Source organism: Elaeis guineensis, chromosome 14 (genome assembly GCF_000442705.2).
Source record: "Elaeis guineensis isolate ETL-2024a chromosome 14, EG11, whole genome shotgun sequence".
NCBI lineage: Eukaryota > Viridiplantae > Streptophyta > Magnoliopsida > Arecales > Arecaceae > Elaeis > Elaeis guineensis.
This window is the reverse complement of record NC_026006.2, coordinates 52,801,213-52,822,538: the sequence shown is the minus strand read 5'-3', so window position 1 is coordinate 52,822,538 and position 21,326 is coordinate 52,801,213. Positions and strand designations below refer to the sequence as shown.

The window sequence follows — 21,326 nt, the reverse complement described above, 5'->3', positions numbered from 1 at the left end:
GATTTCTAAGATCCAATCTATCTTTCTACCCCTATCATAATAATCCACAATTAGCTTAAAAAATTAATGGACTAGACTTTACCTCAATTAGTATGCCCGAAAGAGACTCCATGCCGATCTTCTTCGACCTCAAGATGCTACCCACCAATAAATAAATCTAACTTAAAGTTAGAATACTAGAAAAGTGAATAAAGTCAAGATTAATCTTTGATTAAGATTAATCATCAGCACAAGACCATTATTTGGCTTAATTCAAGAGATATAGAGATAGAGAGAGTCATATTTTGCCCATGTGGGGAAGTAGAGGGTTAGATTGCTGTCAAGAGAGACAAAGGAGAGAAAAGAGTTGTTCTTCTAGAGAAACAAGAGTTGACCATGCCATCCTTTGTTGGGCAGCACAACATCAAGAAAGGTTGAATCCCTCTTTTAAATAGAAATTTACAAGAAGGATTTGGAAAAAAAATTAGATTTAGGCCTTAATGGGCAGCACAAGGAGGCTTGAATCCCTATTTTAAATAGACATTTACAGCAAGGATTAGGAAAAGAAATTAGATTTAGGGCTTAATGGATAGCACAACATCAAGGAGGATTGAATCCCTCTTTTCAATAGAAATTTACAGCAAAGATTAGGAAAAGAAATTAGATTTAGGGCTTATCCAAGTTGAGGAAGAGAAGATGGTGATCACGACGAGCACAAGAAGAAAAATCAGAAGAAAAGAAGAGAAAGAAGTAGAAGAAGAGAGGAAAAGAAAAAATGTCAGGCAAGAGAGCGTGGGAGGGAGACACACACACACATACGCGCGCACACAGAGAGAGAGAGATGTGGGTGACGGGGGAAGGAAACAATGCAATGTGGTGGTTGGGGGTTTTGATTGCATGAAACACGGGAATTTATTTTCCCTGTTTTGGTCCTTATTTGATGAAACCACCACCTTAACAAGAGGCCAGCAAGGTAGGTCAAGGTTTCACAAGGGATGTGAAGAATTTCTAGCTGCAATAAGAGATACTCGGCAAAAAAAATAGAAGTTAGGACATTGTAGTTGAAAGGGAATTTCTTGATATCTTTCCTGAGGAACTTCTAGAGTTACCTCTAGAGCGGGAAATTGAGTTGTCCATTGATTTGGTTCCGAAAACTGGTCAGACTCCTTATAGAATGGCTCCCACTGAATTGAAAGGGTTGAAGGAACAATTGCAAGAGTTATTGAATAAGAGCTTCATCCGGCCCAGTGTATCTTCTTGGGGTGCTCCCATACTATTCGTTAAGAAAAAGGATGGAAGCTTCCAGCTTTGCATTGATTACTGAGAGCTGAATAAGATAACAATAAGAAACAAATATCCCTTGCCAAGAATCGATAATTTGTTTGATGAGTTACAAGGAGCACAAGTCTTTTCAAAAATTGACCTTTGTTCTGGCTATCACCAACTAAAGATTAAGACTGGTGATGTGTCTAAGATAGTCTTCAGAACAAGATATGGACATTATGAATTTTTAGTCATGTCCTTTGGATTGACTAATGCACTTGCAGCCTTCATGGATCTCATGAATAGAATGTTCAAACCCTATTTAGATCAATTTGTGGTGGTATTCATTGATGATATGTTGATCTATTCAAAGAGACCACGAGAGCATGAGGAACATTTACGGACAGTGTTGCAAACTCTTAGAGAAAAGAAGCTTTATGCAAAGCTCCAAAAGTGTAGATTTTGGCTCGATAGTGTCGCCTTCCTTGAAAATGTGATATCCAAAAATAGTATTTCGTTTGACCCAAAGAAAATAGAAGCAGTGGTTGAGTAGACTCGCCCCACTAATGTATTTGAAGTACTTAGTTTCTTGGGATTAGCTAGCCATTAATGCACATTTGTCGAAGGATTCTCTCGCATTGCGATGCCTCTGCCTCGTCTGACTCAAAAACGAGTGAAATTTGAATGTACATAGTGTGAGTAGAGCTTTAAGAAATCAAAAAGAAGCGATTGGTAACAACTCCAGAACTGACCACTCCATCTGGAATGTGAGGTTTCACCATTTTTAGTGACACCACTAGAAGCGGCTTAGACTGTGTCTTGATGTAGAATGGGAAGATAATAGCTTATGTCTCCAGAAAGCTGAAATCCTATGAGTAGAATTATCCTATCTATGATCTATGATTTAGAACTAGCAAGTATAGTTTTTGTCCTAAAAATATAGAGATATTATTTATATGGAGAACCTTGTAAAATCTATACAAATCATAAGAATTTAAAGTACATATTCACCTAAAAAGAATCGAATCTAAGGCAAAGAAGATGGTTAGAATTGCTAAAAGATTATGACCTCACTATCAAGTATCATCCAGAAAAAACATATGTGATAGGAAATCATCAGCCAGATTGACAGCCTCAATTGCTTCACAAAAGACTATCTTGGTAGATTTGGAATGATTGAGTATAGAAATAGGCCTGTATGATGCCAACTCTCAAATCATTAATGTCATAGTACAACCTACTTTAATTGAAAGAATTAAAGCATCTCAGGGCGAAAGATCAGAACTCCAGAAGATCAGGATGTTGATAGAATCTAGAGCTCAAGTAGAGTTTCAAGTTCATAAAGATGGCTCCTTGAGGTTTCATAATAGACTCTGTCCTTAAGAGTTCAAAATTGAAGAAAGATTTTAGACGCCCATAGCTCTACATATACCAAGCATCCTGGAGGCACCAAAAGATACCGGGATCTACAAGAAAATTTAGAATGGCATGAAGAAGGACATTGCATAGCATGTAGCTCAGTGTTTAATACGTTAGCAAGGAAAGGCTGAACATCAGACCTGCAGGACCTTTGCAATCTCTTTCTATTCCTCAACGAAAATGTGACAATATAACCATGGATTTTGTGACGGTTCTATTCAAAACCCATAAATGTAACAATGCTATACGGATGATCATTAATCGAATGACGAAGTCAGCTCACTTGTCCTTCAGAGTTGGGATGTTATTGGAGAAGCTAGCAAATTTGTATATTAAGCAAATTATGAGATTGCAGAGAATTCTAGTTTCTATAATATCAGATAAAGATACTATATTTGTGTCTCAGTTTTAGAGAAGTCTACATAAAGCCATGGGCACAAATTGAACTTTCGTACAGTCTTTCATCCGCAAACTCAAAGATTCAGGTCCCTACGGGACGTCCCGTGGGATATGGGGATGGGGTACCATCCCATGTTGGGACAACTATCCTGCCAGCATCCCAGCATTCCGATCGAGACGCCTTGGAATATCCTCTATCCCAAGTATCGGGACAGGGTGGGACGGTGACCGTCCCGTTTCATGAAAAAACTAAGACAGCCCATCCCACGGGATTTAAAATCTTGCACAAACTGATGGCCAACTTGAAAGAACCATTCAAATTCTTGAGGATATGTTAAGAGCTTGTGTCCTGAATCCAGGAGGTGCTTGGGATAGTCACTTGCTTCTAGTAGAATTTGCTTATAATAATAGCTATCAGGCTAGTAACCAAATGTCTCTTCTCAATAGTGGAGTGTAAGAGGGACCAGGGGGCCACTGGCCCCTCAAAAAATTTTAAAATACTCATTATCTATATATTTATATATATGATGGCCCTCCCAATATTTTAGTCTTACACACATTACAAGTCCATCAGTTTGAAAAAAAGCCATATAATTAATTTGTATATTAATTTTTTATTAAAATAATAATTTTTTTAAAAATAAAATAATTGTTTATTTATTCTTTAATCCTTTACTTATTCTTTAACCTTCAATATGGAAGAAATTATTGAGATTTTTATGCAATCAAAATCATTTTGCAGATGGCATAAGGTAATATTTTTTACTTATCTTTGTTTATATATAAAATTAAATATTTATTGATATTTTTGTAATATTTTTGGATATATATATATCTTTATTTTATTATTTATTATAAAATATTTTATTTAAAAATTATTAATAAATTATTACTTTACCCTCCCGACATTTGATGCCAGGCTCTGCCACTACTTCTCAAAGCATTATATGGCTAGAAGTGTAGATCTCCTATTTTGTTGGGATGGTCAAAGATGCTATTGGACTTTGAACTAGTGCAGCGAACTATAAAAAAAGTTCAACTAATCAGAAAAGGCTGCGAACAGCTCAAGATAGACAAAAGAGTTATGTAGATCAAGGATTCATGTCCCAGCAGGACATCTCGTAGGACATAGAGACGGGGTACCATCGCATGTGTTAGGATATGACCGTCCTGCTAGCATCTCACCATTCCAATCGGAACGTCTCGGGATATTGTTTGTCCCAAGTGTCGGGATGGGACGGCGACGTATCCCATTTTCTGAAAAAATCTGGACAGCCCCATCCCACGGGATTTAAAACCTTGATGTAGATAACAAAAGACGAGTTAGAGTTTCAAGTTGACAACCATATCTTCTTAAAAGTATCTCCTACCAAAGATCTGATGCAATTTGATATCTATGGCAAACTCAGTCCGAAATATGTGGGTCCTTTCAAAATTTTGGATAGAGTCGGGGAAGTGGCATAAGAGTAGCATTACCACCTATTCTTTTTGGTGCACATAACATATTTCATGTACCAATGCTGAGAAAGTAAGTACCAGATCCTAGCCATGTGATGGAGTATGAACCATTATGATTACATAAGGATTTGACATATAAAAATTATCCAATTCAAATTGTAGATAGGAGAAAACAAGTTCTGAGACATCGCACTATTTCTTACGTCAAGATCCAATGGAGTAATCACACAGAAAGAAAAATGACACGGAAGCTCAAAAGCGAGATGAAAGAAAGATATCCTCAACTTTTCAAAACTTAGGTATATATATTTCGAGGACGAAATTTATTTAAGGGGAGAGGATGTGAGACCCCGACCCAAGCCCAATCGGCCCACTTTACTGGCCTGTCTGTTAAGGTGGTGGTTTCATCAAATAAGGACCATAACAAGAGAAATAAATCCTTGTTTCATGCAATCAAAACCCCCCACCACCCCATTGCACTCTTTCTTTCCCCCCGCACCCATATCTCTCTCTCTCTTCCTTTCATGCTCTCTCTTGCCCACATTTTCTCTTCCTCTCTTCTTCCTTTCCTTCTTTTCCTTTGATTTTTCTTCTCATCTTCCTCAACTTAGGTAAGCCCGAAATCTAATTTCTTTTTCTAAGCCTTGCTATAAATTTCTGTTTAAAAGAGGGATTCAACCCTCCTTGATGTTGTGCTATCCATTAAGCCCTAAATCTAATTTCTTTTCATAATCGTTGATGTGAATTTCTGTTTAAAAGAGAGATTTAACCCTCCTTAATGTTGTGCTACCCAGCAAAAGATGGCATGGCCATCTCTTGTTTCTCTAAAACAACAAATCTTTTCTCTCTCCTTTGTCTCTCTTGACAACCACCTAACCCTCTACTTCCCCACATGGGCAAAATATAGCTCTCCCTATCTCTATATCCCTTGAATTAAGCCAAATTATGCATCTTGTGCTGATGATTAATCTTAATCAAAGATTAATCTTGACTTTATTCACTTTTCTAGTTTTTTAACTTAAGTTAGATTTATCTATAGGTGGGCAGCATTATGAGGTTGATGAAGATTGGTGTAGAATCTCTTCTGGGCTTACTAATTGAGGTAAAGTCAATCCATCAATTTCTTAAGCTAATTATGGATTATTATGATATGGATAGAATGATAGATTAGATTTTAGAAATTAAGAAAATTAGGTCATAGTTATGTAAGTTAGAAAAGAGAGTGATTTCTGAATTTTTTAGCACCAAATGTTGATTTAGAGTTAATCAGATGTTTTGAGTGCGAGGCAGTTCAAATAGACATATTGGATCAATTTTGCTAGTTGTTAGAGATAAGGATCTCTAATCACAACCAGATGCATTGATTATGAATGTTTGGTATTATATGCTAGAAATTATGGTATTGCACACTTGCATGTATTGCTAGCTTTGATTCTTTATGATCTTAAATTATACCAATTGAATAAATATAGCACATATAAATAATTTATAAAATAATAATAATGAAATGAAATGAATGATTTATAATGATTTAAAATCGGAGCATCTGGACTAGTCACGACATCAGTATGACCTTGCCACGAGCAAGAATACGGTACTTTTATCAGTTGGACCTCGCTACTGATAGAAATATGCTACTTTTGTTAGTATGACCTCGCCATGATAGGAACATGATATTGGAGTATGGCCAGTCATAGACAAGAGCGTCATCATGAACACTCTAAATGCTGAAAATTCGAATCCAATCCATATTAGACATATTATAATAAAATAATAAATAAGAATAATAGCTTGGTACTGGTGTTAACAGACATAATAGCAGTTAAAAATGAAATCCTAGTTGAATGGAATTTCTAATCTGCTTATATATGATGAGCATATCAGAGCTGCTGTTGATAGAGTATTGTACACATTTGAATTGTTATACTTTGAAGTTTGATGAACATCTCGGAATCATTATTGAGATAGGCATACAAATACTCCATTGCTAATTGTTGAGATTTGAGTCATTGTTTTCTCAATAAATATATTTATTAAAGAATTGTTATCTTTTCATACTTGTGTGTATGCTTAGAAAATCTTTATCGAGCTGTTAGCTTATATTGTTATTTCCATTTCTTTTCAGAGCCGCAAAACACCTAGCTAGATCCAACTGAGTTGAAACTTTTTGACGAGAGGAAGTAGCAGTTAAGTTGGTACTTAATATCGGATATATTTGAACTATGTATTTTTGGATAACTTTAATTTCTAGTATAGAATGTAATATGTGGTTTGTCTTAGCTGTTAATCTCTTAGAATTAAATATTTTGATTCAGATTTATCGGACCTTGCATATACTCTAAAATTACACTCTAGGATATATGCGGCTGTGTTATGTGGCCAACCCAGGTGTGGGGTCTGAGGCATGACACCCTATCTCTCCTTCTCTTTGCTGTCTCCCCATCATCATTTCCTATTTCTCCTCCAAAGAGGTGAGATCCAACCTTCTGCGCATCACTTGTGTGCAACTCAAGTTGCACATAGCTTGAGCTGCAGCGGGATCTCACCTACAAGGCTCCGAACTAGTTCGTAATAATATTGCATAACGGTCTCCATTAGGAATACCTTGCGATACTGGTACTGGCCCAATACTCGATACAAAGAGCATATGGAGTATCGGTATGTACAAAATGTATCAACACTATACCAATATGGTATTAGTACATGGTCCGATCCCAAGATTGTGAATCTTGCTCCAAACATCCTCTCAATTGTATTTTAGGATTTATTTTTAAGTAAAATTTGGATAGCGGAACAAGTCTTAGGATTGTTTCTTTTTAGTCAAGGATCCAAAATTCCAAATATTTATATAAGTAAATATTTTTTTTTGGTTGCAATCGAATTTAAGGTTGGTTAAATGTTCATTTTTAGCTCGAACTATGCGATGAAAATCTTAAGATTATAATAACTAAGTTTGATATCTTTAGAACTACAACATATTGTTTTCCACGAGTTTTGGTCCTCATTAAATAGGATTTCACATAGATCTACAAATGTTAGTATTCTAAGTGATTAACAATTCTAATCCCATGGGATGAAGCCTTCCCAGGTTTTCTATAGAATGAGATATGCCACCATCTTGCCTTATCCCGACAATCGGGATGGGGGCCAAACCGAACAAGATGTTGGGACACAATGATGGATGGTGCCACATCATGACACCTCGTTGGACACCCCCCCCCCAAGAACTTGAATCCTTGTGAATAACTGAGACAGAAATCCAGTGGAATAGGATATTTTTCCTCCCTCTCTTTTTTTTTATTTATTCTTATTTCTCCTCCCTGTTCAACTAATCTCATCAGCTATTTTCCTTTTTTATTAACATTACTAGCATGTTAACCCACGCAACACACAAAGGCCCTTTTTTTCTGCTTCGAACCTTCTCGAGCCCACGCCCACCTCCTCCCCACTCTCCTTGTTGCCACCTCCCATTGGTCTCCGCCGTCGCCTTCCTCTCCATCATCACCGGCGCCGGCCTTCCTCCTCCAATCTCCCTTAGGTTGTTTCCTTCCCACAGATCTTTGAAAAAGAAAGACGCTGATCCCCTCCTGCTCTCCTCGCCGGCACCTCCCCCCAGTCTTCGCTGTCGCCTTCCTATCATCACCGACATCGGCCTTCGAAGGCAGCACGTCACCCATCCCTCCTCTTCCTCCTTCCCCTCCCACTTTTCTCAATAAACGTATCTGCGAATGCTGGCATTCGCAAAGTTGACCCATTGCTTCCCATGTCTTCTCAACTTCTCTCCTTCCCCAGCCTCCCCGCCCATCCTCCACCCTACATTTCTCTCTCAAGTTTCTTGAAGCTCTTTGTAAACCCTAGCTCTATCCAAAATCCTCTTCCCATGATCCTCCAATCCATTTCAACCCCTCTCGATTTCCAGTACCCTTCCTCCCCATCAAGAACTCGCCCCTTCTCCACCTGAGCGTTCAGCTTCGCCGACAGCGACCGACACTTCAGATGCATTCTGTGCTCAAGGACCTCTTCCCACAACCTCGTCGCTGCCTTCCTCCCTCCCCCCACTTCCCTCGACCTCCTCGCACCGCCCTTTACCTCGCCTCCCGCAACCGCCGTAGAGGTGGAGGCAGGGTCACCGATGCCGTTGTTGGGGATTGGATGTTATTCACGAGCCTGACACCGTTCAACCAGTGCGTTCTCCTACAGTGCCGCACGCTGGACAAAGTTTTTTTTTTTTGCCACGTGGCTCCCTTCCACTTATTCCAAAGCCCAATGTGTCAAACAGAGGCTTCTCCATTGGGATGCCTCCATTTATATATATACACACACACAAACACACACACACATATATATATATACATGTATATATACACACGTACATATATACAGATACATGTATATATACACACATACATGTATATATACAGATACATGTATATATACACACATACATGTATATATACAGATACATGTATATATACACACATACATGTATATATACAGATACATACATACATACATACATATATATATATATTACATTGTAAATCAGATCTGAGCCAAACTGATATGATCTCTACAAGCAGCCCATATCATCTCTCTAATAATTTAATAAGATGCTCATAAACCCTAGCTTAATTCTCAAACCAACGGATCCTTTAAATCCTTCTATTGTACTCTCTTGTATTTGATTACCTTAGAGACAGTCTTTAATACATTATTCACAATATTTTTATTTAAAATTGGTCAGAGAGCATTTAGTTTCGCTATTGCTTCTCAACTCAAAATCCTAACTCCCAAAAACAAAACCTATAGCAAGTTGTCACTTTCTTTATGATGGAAACTGAAATCTGTCCTTTTTCAGTTCTCAGCAGCAAGCAAAGCAAGTCCTTATAAACTCTACAATTTTCATACATTCTTCACCAAAATACGGGTTATGAAACCCTTCCCTTAGGATCCTGTCTCAATTAGTTAATATGCACAGTAAACCAATTATAAAAGCAACAAAGGAAACTTCCATCTTTACAATTCATCCAAAAAAAAAGGGGGAACTTCAATTAAAATAAATTAAATTACCTGTGGAACCTGGGGTGTCTGCGATGGAATAAACATCTGGGTTGGCTGCGCTGGCTGAAATGATACAGGATTGCTGGACTCCTGGAACTCTGTTTTGTATTGCACAGGTTGATATCCTCCATAAGAGCCAGGTGATGGTTGATAGCCTTCACCATATGGACTGGCAGGAACTCTCTGTGGCGGCTGAGAATGTGATTTATCCTAATTTAGAATACAAGAAAGACACCACAGTGTGTAAAAGATGAAATGAAACTGTACTTTCACTTGATGAAATATTAATTAGAAATAATAAAAAAATCTACGAAAAAGAAAACCTGATAATATTGTTGAGAGTAGTCAGCAACATTAAAGCCAGACTGTTCTGCTCCATACACAGATCCAGCATGTGGTACACTGGCTTCATAAGGTGAACTTTTCGGTGCTTCTCTCTCTGCAAAAAAAAAGCATCAACATCAACATACTTCACCATGTCTACTTATCATAACTCGGAAAAAAACAGTGCAAGCTTCTTTCGATTTTATCATCTTTCATCATGTTTTATTGCATGGGAAAATGAACATGCGCACATTGCATGGAAAATCACCAACTTCCTAATTATTCTCACATGAGAATGATCCATAGTTATACACAGACGGCATGTATCTCAAGCAAATGAAAAGTAGAGCTAAAGGGATGGTAAAAGTGTTCCAAGAATTCATACTGGATACGTGGCAAATGTTTTGAAAAACACCAATGCACACTACTATCAGAGAAATTGGACCCCAACAGAGACAGCTATATTATTTTTGAAATGATGAAAACAGATGAACCATAGAAATTAATCACATTTACAAAATATTAAAAAACAGAAAGAAAATATTTTGATTAGAGAATGAATTGGCGTCACACTAAACACGATGATCCTTTGCACCTAACACAAGATTATAAGATTGTATATAAGAATGCAAGAATGTCAGTTTCCTTAAATTTTTAACAACTATAATTTGGAAGAATTTCTGCAGCCCCACCCAACTTCACAAGTCCCCTTCACTATCCACTCTGCCAACAAAATTTTCCTTTGCAAAGGCCCGTCACAAAGGCATCTGGCCTTTCATTCCCATTGAGATCACATGCCTTCCATTCAAATTGAGATTATTTGCATCAAGATATTAAATCCTGTGGGATGGGACAGTTCCGATTTTTTCATGGAACAGGATGCGCTACCGTCCTACCCCATCTCGATACTTGGGACAAAGAATGTCCCAAGACGTCCCAATCGAGATGCTAGTAGAATGGCCCTATCCCGATACATAGGATGGTACACCATCCCGATGTCTCACGGGATGTCCTGTTGGGACCTAAATCCTCGATTTGCATGATTAAATGATCTATCAATGGGGTTAATGCCAACAAAATTTTCAGTCGCTGCATCACAAAAGCATGTGGATTAAATGATCTATTAATGGGGTTATTTGCATACTTAAGTGATCTAATGTGTCGTTATATCATTAAAAAGCAGCATCCTAGTGCACGAGGCTCCCACCACTGCTGGGGCTAGGGAGGATCAGACACATTTAGCCTTATCCTTGTATGTGTGGAGGCTGTTTTCATGTTTCAAACCCATGACACCCAAGTTACAACGGACCAACATTACCCTTGCCCCAAGGCCTACCCTTTGTATTGTTGTATCATTATATTGTAGTTTTTGATTTTGTCACCCAAAAATATTTTCATTTACTTGGTTTGACATGGTCCACTAACATTAGCTTGTAAATATGGTCAAAACAATAGGTGACAATGCTGCCATGGAATGCCCGACACGCTACACTTGGTTTGTGCCTTGTAAGCTTCAGCAATAAAAATGGAGCACATCCCAAAAACTAAAAATAATCAAGGATTTAAACATCCATATAATATTTAATTATTTTTTATAACTGGAAATAAAATTCTAAATGTGGTAGAATAAGCATCTCCTAACATCTTAGAAAAAAGACAAATATGATGTTTTTTCATTATTTTTTATGCATAATTGCATGAATAAGGCGGCAATATATTAGTTATTCTGAGTATGATATTCAAACCTACAAATTATAATAGACCAATAGTTCGAAGAATATCATCCTAGGTGGAAGTTATGCAAGACAAATTCATAAGTCGATCAGATCAACTAACATATTCTTTAAAACCTAGATCCTTTATAGATATACCAATTGAAGGTAGGGAGTTGAGACTTGAGAGCAACTCATATTTATTTATTTTTCCCTACCAGCTGAAGCTAGATCCCACAATCATTAAATAATGCTGCAACTCTGTAACACCAAGCTAAAATGCAATTGTGTGCAGGGTTTCCGTGTGTATTTCTAGGTTTGTTACAACCTCAGAAAAAAAGACACTAGCTTTTGGTATCAAGAATCCTTGTCCAAATCTAGAACTTAATAAACATGCATGGGCTTTACCTGAATCACAAGAAATCTATGTAGACTTGAAATTAGCTTGCTACAGACACAAACTTAAAAAATAATAGGAGTAAGGTCTTGAATCATATACAATCCAAAAGCAGCTATATTTACCCCATGTGACATATCAATAACTTCCCTAGATATAACCATTAGCATGAACAAATGGCTCTTTTCTTTCTTCTACCAAACACTCAAATCATAAGAACTGCCATATAGATATTAAAAATGACTCTCAGTCCATTAAAAGTTTAAAAATAATCACAAATGCACAAACAAATATGCTGTTAAATGCTAACTTTTAATTGGTTCCAATCATTTCCACTCAATTGCTCAATTGTTGTGTTTTAAATGCGTCTACATTTTCTGGAATATCCAGCAACGGATCAATTAGACATCCTAAACCTATAAAGATGGCTTCTACAAAATTCTTGCGAAGTTATGGTGATTCCTTTTTGCCAACTTTAGAGAGGAAAAAGGTTTATCAAGACCAAGTGGATTTGTAGGCAGTATAGCTTATATCGTTACTGTTTGGGCTAGCCTGCCTAAAGACTGCACTTGATGGACACAAAATTCAGACAGCTTGGAAAAAATTTCTGACTTGTCTTTAGGTTAACTTATTTAAATACTTTTTATCGTGAAAAAGAGTTCCTCAATATTCTTTAAATATCAAACTGCAGAAAGTGACACAAGAGGGAAAACATTAAATAGACTGAATAGTAATAGAATACAATATTTTAGCAAGGACGACAAATAAAATAGACATTAAAAATGCAAAAACAGCAAGTAAATTTTTATGAGAACATGCAGCATGGCGACCGTCACCCTCATAAGTCAAAAATTTATTATTTTACAGAAATAAACATAGGTTCCTTATTTCCACTTGCTGTTTGGTCAGTAGGATACCAACTCAACCAAATGCTGCCAGGTTTAGTTTCCTGTGGAGTTGCACAAAATGAGGAAAATGCTTATCAAAGCTTCCTATAAGAGATATACACTAATTTTTGAACCGGAAAGACATTATGATATTCATATAACAGATTGAAGCCCTAGTTGGCCACCCTACCCAAATCAAGAAACTCATAGGCTTAGATAAAATGTCATAACCTTACTTTAACTCTGAATTGCATTGCCTAGATGAAAACTTCATTTTCCATTGATGTGAAAATGAACAATGCAGGGACTCAAGTAGGAGAAAGGGAGAGAGATTTCCTTTTTTCCTTCTCCTTTTTGTTGTGGTTTGTGTGTCTTGGGAAACGGGGAAAAGGGGAGGAAGTGAATGTACAAAAGGGTAGGAACCTTGTACAAAAGGGTAGGAACCTTGTATATCCACGGATCTAAGCTATTTTCCAACAGTATCATAATGAACCAAAGATACGCACCTAAAATGGCTCTCACCTTATGACTTCATTTTGTTCTGTTCCGTCCAAACTACATAAAACAGCCATGCTATACATGCAAAGTCCATAAGTCCATATACTTTAACAATATTTAGAGGCCTATATTGATAGCCAATTATTTGGGGAAAAAAAACTCTTCCGCCTTCTTTTTGACTGAAAAGGGGGGAAAGGGGGATTTTGTTCCTAATACTAGGCCTCATCCCTACTTATATGTTGGCTTTAAATATGCTTTGTCACCAATCATTTCATCCATGCCACAGCCAATTTCACTGCAAGCTTTTCCAAATCCTCACAACTTCCAACAATTTTGCTTGAGGTCTTCCCTTCGCTTCCCTGAAAAAGTTTGCCACATTCAATCTACATAAAATAGGTGCATAAATGCAAAATCCATACACTCCAAATAATGCATGGGTGTGTTGAAAGCCAATAATTTGAAAAATAAAAATAAAACGAAACTCTTTTGAGCCTTCTGACTGAAAAGGAATGGAACCTAGGGATGATGCTATTAATATAATTACCCAATCTTTATCGTGAGGCCTTATCACAACATTTAGTGCTGGATTTAAAGATGATTTTTACCGATCAATCCAGCATCACAGCCAATTTCATTGCAAACTTTCGCAAATCTTTGAAACTTCCAACAACATCACTTGAGGTCTTCCGTTCCCTTTTCTGACTCAGTGACACAAATCAATGAAAAGACAAAGTGAAGGGCCACTGCTTTGGGGGCCCTCCTCAAATATCAACGGCACATGCTGCTACTATATCAATCAGTTATCCCCCACTATGCCTTAAATTAGTATAACCCTTCTACTTCCTCTGGTTATCCATTTCAATTTTACCACACATTCATCTGATAAATATACAAAACAAAAGACCCATGCTTATTCAATAATTCTTTTCAAAAAGTAGAGGAAAAAAAGAACAAAATCCATTTGTAGTAACATTTAAACTATGAGCCACATGGATGAAAGGTCATTCCCAGGTTACCACAATTCTTGTTGCACTTGTTACATGAGCATGGAGTTTTTCTATTGCCTAACATTATACCATATGCAGGCCTTGTTGTCTTATGAGATCTAATGCTCAATACAAATCTCTCTTTCTCTAATACAGTCACTCTTTGCCTTGTCCTTTCTAGCTAGGCCAAATATTCATATCAGCAAGCTTGAGTTCACATCACACTCATCTTATGTTCTCGGTATTTCTTTCTCAACCAAGATTACAAGGCATTATAAATATTTACGCTTACATTGTTGTATGGGTTAAGTAAGATTTGAAGCAATTACCAATTAGATGTGTCCCGAGACAAGCCACATAGGATGCCAGGACGATGGTGGGACAATCCCTTCCTAACACATAGAATCATGCCCCATCTTGGCATCCTGCGAGACGTCCCACCAAGACATGAGTCCTTGGCAAACACAAAACCTTTGTAGAAGATTGCTACTAAAATAATAATTCAAGTATTCTTATTTTATCTTAATAAATGTATCTTTCTCCACAAATGATAAAGTGATCTTTCTAAGGACAAGTATGTCGGGGCAGTAACCAGCATCATAAGTAGTTGCAGCAAGTGGCAACATTATTGAGCAAAGAAGACGGAACCAGAATCGGGACATGTCTCGGCTGGTCAGTGGTACAAGCCGATACGGGTCCGGACCGGACCTGCGCAAACCAACATAGAGGACAAGGGAAACGAGGAGAGAGAGAGAGAGAGGAGGGGGGAGAAATAAAAGGAGGAAGGGGGAGCTGCCGGAGAGGCCGCCGGAGGGCCGCCGTGGCTGTCGAATGGCACAATGGATGCCTACGGCAGTGCGGGCATAAAATAAGGGCGATCGCCCCTGTTTCACAGGATTTTTTTAAAAATCCCTATGGCTGTGGCTGTGGCTTCGCCCGCGCATTTTCCGCCACCTGGTCGACACGGCGGCCATCCGACGCCCTCAGACAGCCTCTCTGCCAGCTGCACATCCCTTCGGTATCGTTGCTCTCCCTCTCTCTCTTTTTCTCTTGTTTAAACATCCTATCTAGTGACATCGAGCCATGGAGGCCTCCGCAACCCTCCAGTGGCCTCGATAGGCCACCGCCGGCCTCCGACGATGTCCCATCTTCCCCTTCCCTCCTCTCTCTCTCCCCCCTTCCTCTCTTTCCCTCTCCTTCATTTGGTGTTTCGTTTTATCCATCTGAACCATTCCAGTTTGCCACCGGTACAGCTAGAAACATCCTGAACCATTCCGTTCGGGATAGTCCGGCAAACAATATCTAAATATTGAGTTTATAGTCATGATGAGCTTAAACCAATGGTAAGCACATATCCATATTTCTTTGCATAATGAAAAAGAAATAACATGGTGTATGCCATTTTCAAATGACATATGATGATTAATGACTTAAGGACAAAGTTAAATGCCAAACTAGGAACATGGGAGGAAAGCCTTGGTAGATGGGGGCACATACAGTATGATTATTTTCATATTCTTTGATTCATTATACAAAAGAACAAATAGATGCAAAAAGGACAAATATAATATCATAGATTTTAATGAATGGAGTGGTTTTTCCAGATATTATGTGACTAGGTGACACTTTGGCAACTAAAGGAACAGGTCTGCAAACACCATGATAATTTAAGGAACACTTACAAAAAAAAGAATAAGAGCATAGAACAAGATAAAAACCATATGTTTGAAAAAAATCAGACAAAAAAGAATACAAAGAAAACAAGATTAACATGATAAAATGAAAACGCAAAGATGGACAGATGAAAGTGCAAAAGATGAATATGTGGTAAAACTAGGAAGCATAGAGCAGGGAAAGAATATAGGAATCAGATTAAGAACAAAGTAATCAGGAACCAATTAAAATGGTATGACTTATCAGAATGTACAATGAATAAATATGGAGGCCATAGTAAGGACAGGTGTACAGATCTATTTAGACCAAGGGAAGAAGTAAGGCTGGGAGTGGAGTCATGCTAATAATTGGAAATTCTAAAATAATACAACATGTAGCCCCTGATAGGAAGATTAGTGGAGAAGGGCTCATAATATACCCACCAGAAATAGTAGGGACAAAAAATAATGGTCATATTTTTGATTAAATTCATAAATTCATCACACTGACAATAGGAATGCCTCCACAAATTCTAACACAACTTGCTCAAAAGTTTTATATGATTATATTACTTTTAATTTATACAGCAAAAAAAACCAATGGTAAATTATAAGAATATCCTCCTAGGAACATCAAAATAATGCACATCAACCATGCCCAAAGACCCCCAAGTTATGTCTTAATATTCTTTATACATTAAATACTCCCACTAGCTTTGCATTTTATCCAAATTCTGTAGGTTGGAAGCATGTCAAAAGGATAATATTCAGTATAACATATTGGTTGGTCAGAGCATCTTAACTAAAGCAAATATTAGTTAAGATACAATTACTACAATGACTAGATAAATTGTGAGGCAACCAGTCTTATGGAGCACTTAGCTAACAGTTAGAGTAGATGCTGATGTATAAAAGAATTTCCCTATTGCCATTATATCTCAATGGAAAGAAAAAAGCATATGAAAGAACACACATAAAACAAAAAGATAGATGAGTAAATTACTGAACTAGCAAAGTCATTTTTCCAAGGACAAACACCAATGTCGTCCAGTGGCTATTGTATTGCAGCTGCCACAATGGTCACAGCATTTTGCTTGCCAAATCACATACCTAGATGCATGCAAGAGGATGAGACAAATCATGCATTCCACAAACTTTGGGTATCTATATTGCTCCATTGGACCAGTGAAAGGATACCATAGGTCCCATACACCATTATCCACAAAATAGTGCAACCATAATTATCCATAAATTTTCATCAGATGGATATAGGGATTTTGTGGAAAGTTCAGTTTGTTCAATACAGAAAACTCTAGTCAATTAAACCTACAAAATAAGCATATAAATCATACACTAGACAAAAGTATCTAATTTATGTTTTACTACCTTCAGCTGAAAGAGCAATTCGATCCCGCAAGATAGCAAGTTCATGAGAAGATTCCTCTGATCCCAACAATTTCAGATACTCCATTGCGGTTGTAAGAAGCCCTTGACTGGCAAGTAATTCAGCATAGTTCTCCACAAGCTTAGACAAGGATGCACTGAATCGCTTCTGCCCACTTGCAAGTGCAAGGACTATAATCTTTTCCATAAGATCCTATTTAAAGCAAAAAAAATTATTAATTTGCTGGTTATGTCATGATCATTAGATGACACTTCAGCTATGATGATAGAAAAATCACCTGAAGAAGGTCAACATAAGCCCTCCCTTCACATTCAGACTTGAGGCTGCGTGACCAAATTTCCACAGTTTTGTCAATATTTCCAGCACAAATGTAACATAGGGTTGCTGCAAGCGTATTGCCAACAGTCATAAGTCTTGAAGCAAGAGTGTCACACAGGACAGTCCATTCCTCCTTCTGTGCAAACTGTTGCATAATCAAGACATAGAACAATTCATCATCAAAAGTAAATTGAACACACACACACACCCAAAAAAAAAAAAAAATGATTCACGTTTAATGAGCAACAAGTCTAAATTAGCCAGGCATCCAGTCTTGATGTAAATTTCACCACAATTATAAGCATAACCCAATAAGTTGATTTTATGTAAACGTGATCTACCATTCGGTGTTGTCAGAGTCTATGAGGTCCATCTAGATGCATAGGCCAGCCCCTCTAACACCATCCAGGAAGATGAAAAGGAAAACCTCCTAGTAATGAATCTATGGCTTATTTGTCATATAGGTGCATGGCCACTTAAAAACTACCTTGAGCACAGGCGGCCACTTCCCTGTAAGACAAAAATATGCCAAACAATTTTACCTTAGCCCCATAGAATCCACCAAATGGTAGGAAAAAAGGAAGCCACTTGATATCTGCAGCTAATAGTCCCAAAAACCAGGTAAATCATTTATCATTTCATTCTTATTTCTGAATATTCCTCTTCTTCCACTTACGCTTCATCTTTCTGATTTGATTTTGTTCAACTCTTTTAAACTCTTTCTTATTTGTTTCTTTGTCATTTATTTCACATAAAGGCCAGAAAGACCCAAGTATTTCCTTTTCCTTTCTATTTTCCCTTCCCCTCTTTCCTGTCTTTTCATCTCTTACTCACAGCCCCTCCTCCTCTCCTCTTCATTACTTACTTTTATTAATTATTTTATAAGCAATCACACTGCAGTCCCAAAACATTTTTCTTTCTTTTTTGTATATTGCCTTGCTCTGCTTCTGGTACCTAACTGAAGGCTTCTACCCTTATCTGCCACAACTTTCATGGCTCGATTCTTTTTCTTCTTAGATTTCACATTCTTTCACTGCTCCAATTAGAAAAGGTGAATCAAAAACACAATGCAAACTGACATGTTATTAAAATATTCTAGTTATGATTATCTGGTAGAAAGAGAATGGCATCATGTTCTACACACGTCTGAGACACATGAACCGAAATATAAGTAACCTGCAAACACTTCCCAACCATGGATCAAAACAGACAGTACATATACTGTGAAAACTAGATAAATACAATCGCTCATTTTTATTGATTTAGGCATCTGAAGTGGCCTAGATCTTAAAAAAAGTGCAGTACGTATAATATACATATATCTAGAATGCGAAGGCAGTACAGGAGGAGTTCACACATATTACTGAGACAACTAGGACACTTTCTTGCCTTTTCGAAGACTAATATAAGAGAAAGAAACTTGAGCTAGAAACAAGATGAGACAAGCCAATCTAATGGAACTCAGGTTTTGCTTTTTATATGGAACCAGGATTTAAGCTTGGGATGAGATCAAGCCAAGCTTAACTACAAATATTTAAACTTGGTAAAATTCCTAATATTATGATCGTGTGAACCTCAAGCTTTGATGCATTTTTATGAGCCCAAAGTATTCAGGCTGGGCTCAGTTATGAGTTGAGCTTTAAAAGATGCTCAAGCTTGGCTTGTTTCTTACTCGAATGAGCTCAGGCAAGCCCATCATTATCAATCCAAGCTGGTACTCTTCATGAATAGATTGGTTCATCTGCAACCTAAAACAAGCAATGACCAGCTGAACTTAACTTTCTATGCATTAACAAGCCTTGAGCAATATCAACTAAAGATACTGGTAAACAGAGATGCATATCAGAGAGGAAAAATAAGTTGTCTCCATAAGACGGGCCTTTTGAAACTACGAAATTAGTTTGATGCAAGGTTTTAAAATCTAGTAGCTGCCAGCTTGTGCCAGCAAGTGGCATGTGAGAGCCCATCTTGGCACATGTTTGGTTCTATATTGGTTGTGTGCTGGGAAGATCTTGGGCACTAATACAAAGCAACATCACCTTTTTAGATGAGATCCCAAGTTGTTACAAATAGTATCAAAGCAACATTAGCACATGGCCTATGTGGACAAGGGTATACAATAGCATGAGCCTTTTTGTGGTTAACCATGCGTCGATCATGGTGTTTGTGATTGGATTTGGATCCTTAGCCTAGCGAGGATGCCGGAGCTTTTCTCCTTTTCTTTTTTTTTTTTGCCTTTTGGAGGGGTGGGGGGAACCAAGTGAGAGTCCGCACTAGCATGTATTTAGTCCCGCATCAATCATGCTAAGGAGATCTTGAGTACTTGTATAGAACCAAGAAATTTGCGTAATACATTTTAGCTAGCATTTTAGGGTGAGGTCCTGAGTACCCCATGTATCATGGCCTGTGCCTATTTAGTATGGGTCAATGTAGCTGTGTACCAAGCCAAGAATTCCTCGTTCTCCTTTTACTTAGACGCATGCGGCCATGGGCTAGTTAAATCATTGGCATTATCATGATTCATGATTTGCACCGAGCTGATTTTGTTCAATCTATCATAGAATAAGTTATGAATATACAATGAGGGGTCATATTTTCCTAAACTTTAAAGCAAGCATCACAAAATATTCCTAAACTTTAGAAGCCAGATATGTAAAGGATCCACAAAAGGCGAAAGCTAAGCTATACTTCAAAACAAGATTTACTATCTCAGTATCGGATCCTATATTGGTATCATCCTATTACAGTGTTGGTGCACGATATGGACTGGTACGACAATGTCAGTACAATTCCGCATACTGGTATAGTATGGTACGCTCTGTACTAGGCAGTCCGGGATGGTATGGTAAACACTGCTTCGAAAGTCCGACCGTTGGTAAGATAAAAAATCATTATCCTCAAGTAGAGATTGATTTTCTAATTTGTGTAAGAGCGAAAGCCAAGCCACCATGGAAGACTAGAAATATAAAAAGAATGGCAGAAAATCGATAAAATGTTTTTAGATTACCAGATTAACATGCATCATTGGTAGTGAAGAATGCACCTTTAAACTAGTTGGATGACTTAGTTGCCAAGATTGGGAGGGGGTGGGGAAGCAGGTGCAGGTACAAAGAAGTAGATATTTTTAAGAAATACATTTAGTAAAGAAGTGATTAGGAAGCGGGTGTTTGTTCAAGATTCTGGATGATTCCAAAGCAGGTGCCTCATCCTAGTAGAAGATTCCAGCTACTAAGAGTTGGAAAATACATGCAGAACCACTAGATATTACCATCTATAGATTAAACAAGGTTGATGGTCTTAGAGGCCTTAGATCTCTCATCAGTAAAGGCTATACTCTAAATTTCCATTTCGCTGAATGAAGCCGTTCTATACAAATTCTCTATTCCTACTCACATCAAAAGGTATATCACCAAGAATTCCAGAAGGTTGTGTTAGTTTATTTCATAACATCAAATGAAAAATCAGAAAACTTACTGTGCAAAGAAGAGCAAGGGTTTCCTTCCATGAATCAAGTGGTCTGGTATTAACAAGGCCCATGAGATCATTACTCACCATTGCCAAGACAACC

General features: G+C 37.6%; 1 protein-coding gene across 2 annotated transcripts in view; it reads right to left on the bottom strand.

The window, feature by feature from the left end:
• LOC105057593 (protein transport protein SEC31 homolog B) overlaps positions 1 to 21,326 on the bottom strand; it is a 45,305-nt gene that overhangs the window by 10,462 nt on the left and 13,517 nt on the right. The window contains exons 14-18 of one of the 2 annotated variants that reach the window (XM_010940242.4): positions 21,233 to 21,325; positions 17,718 to 17,903; positions 17,422 to 17,632; positions 9,903 to 10,018; positions 9,589 to 9,789 (exon numbers count right to left, since the gene is read on the bottom strand). In XM_010940242.4, the coding sequence (XP_010938544.1) occupies positions 9,589 to 9,789; positions 9,903 to 10,018; positions 17,422 to 17,632; positions 17,718 to 17,903; positions 21,233 to 21,325 (807 nt within the window). The remainder of the gene's footprint in view (positions 1 to 9,588; positions 9,790 to 9,902; positions 10,019 to 17,421; positions 17,633 to 17,717; positions 17,904 to 21,232; position 21,326) is intronic. The other variant, XM_073248816.1, reaches the window with a different exon arrangement.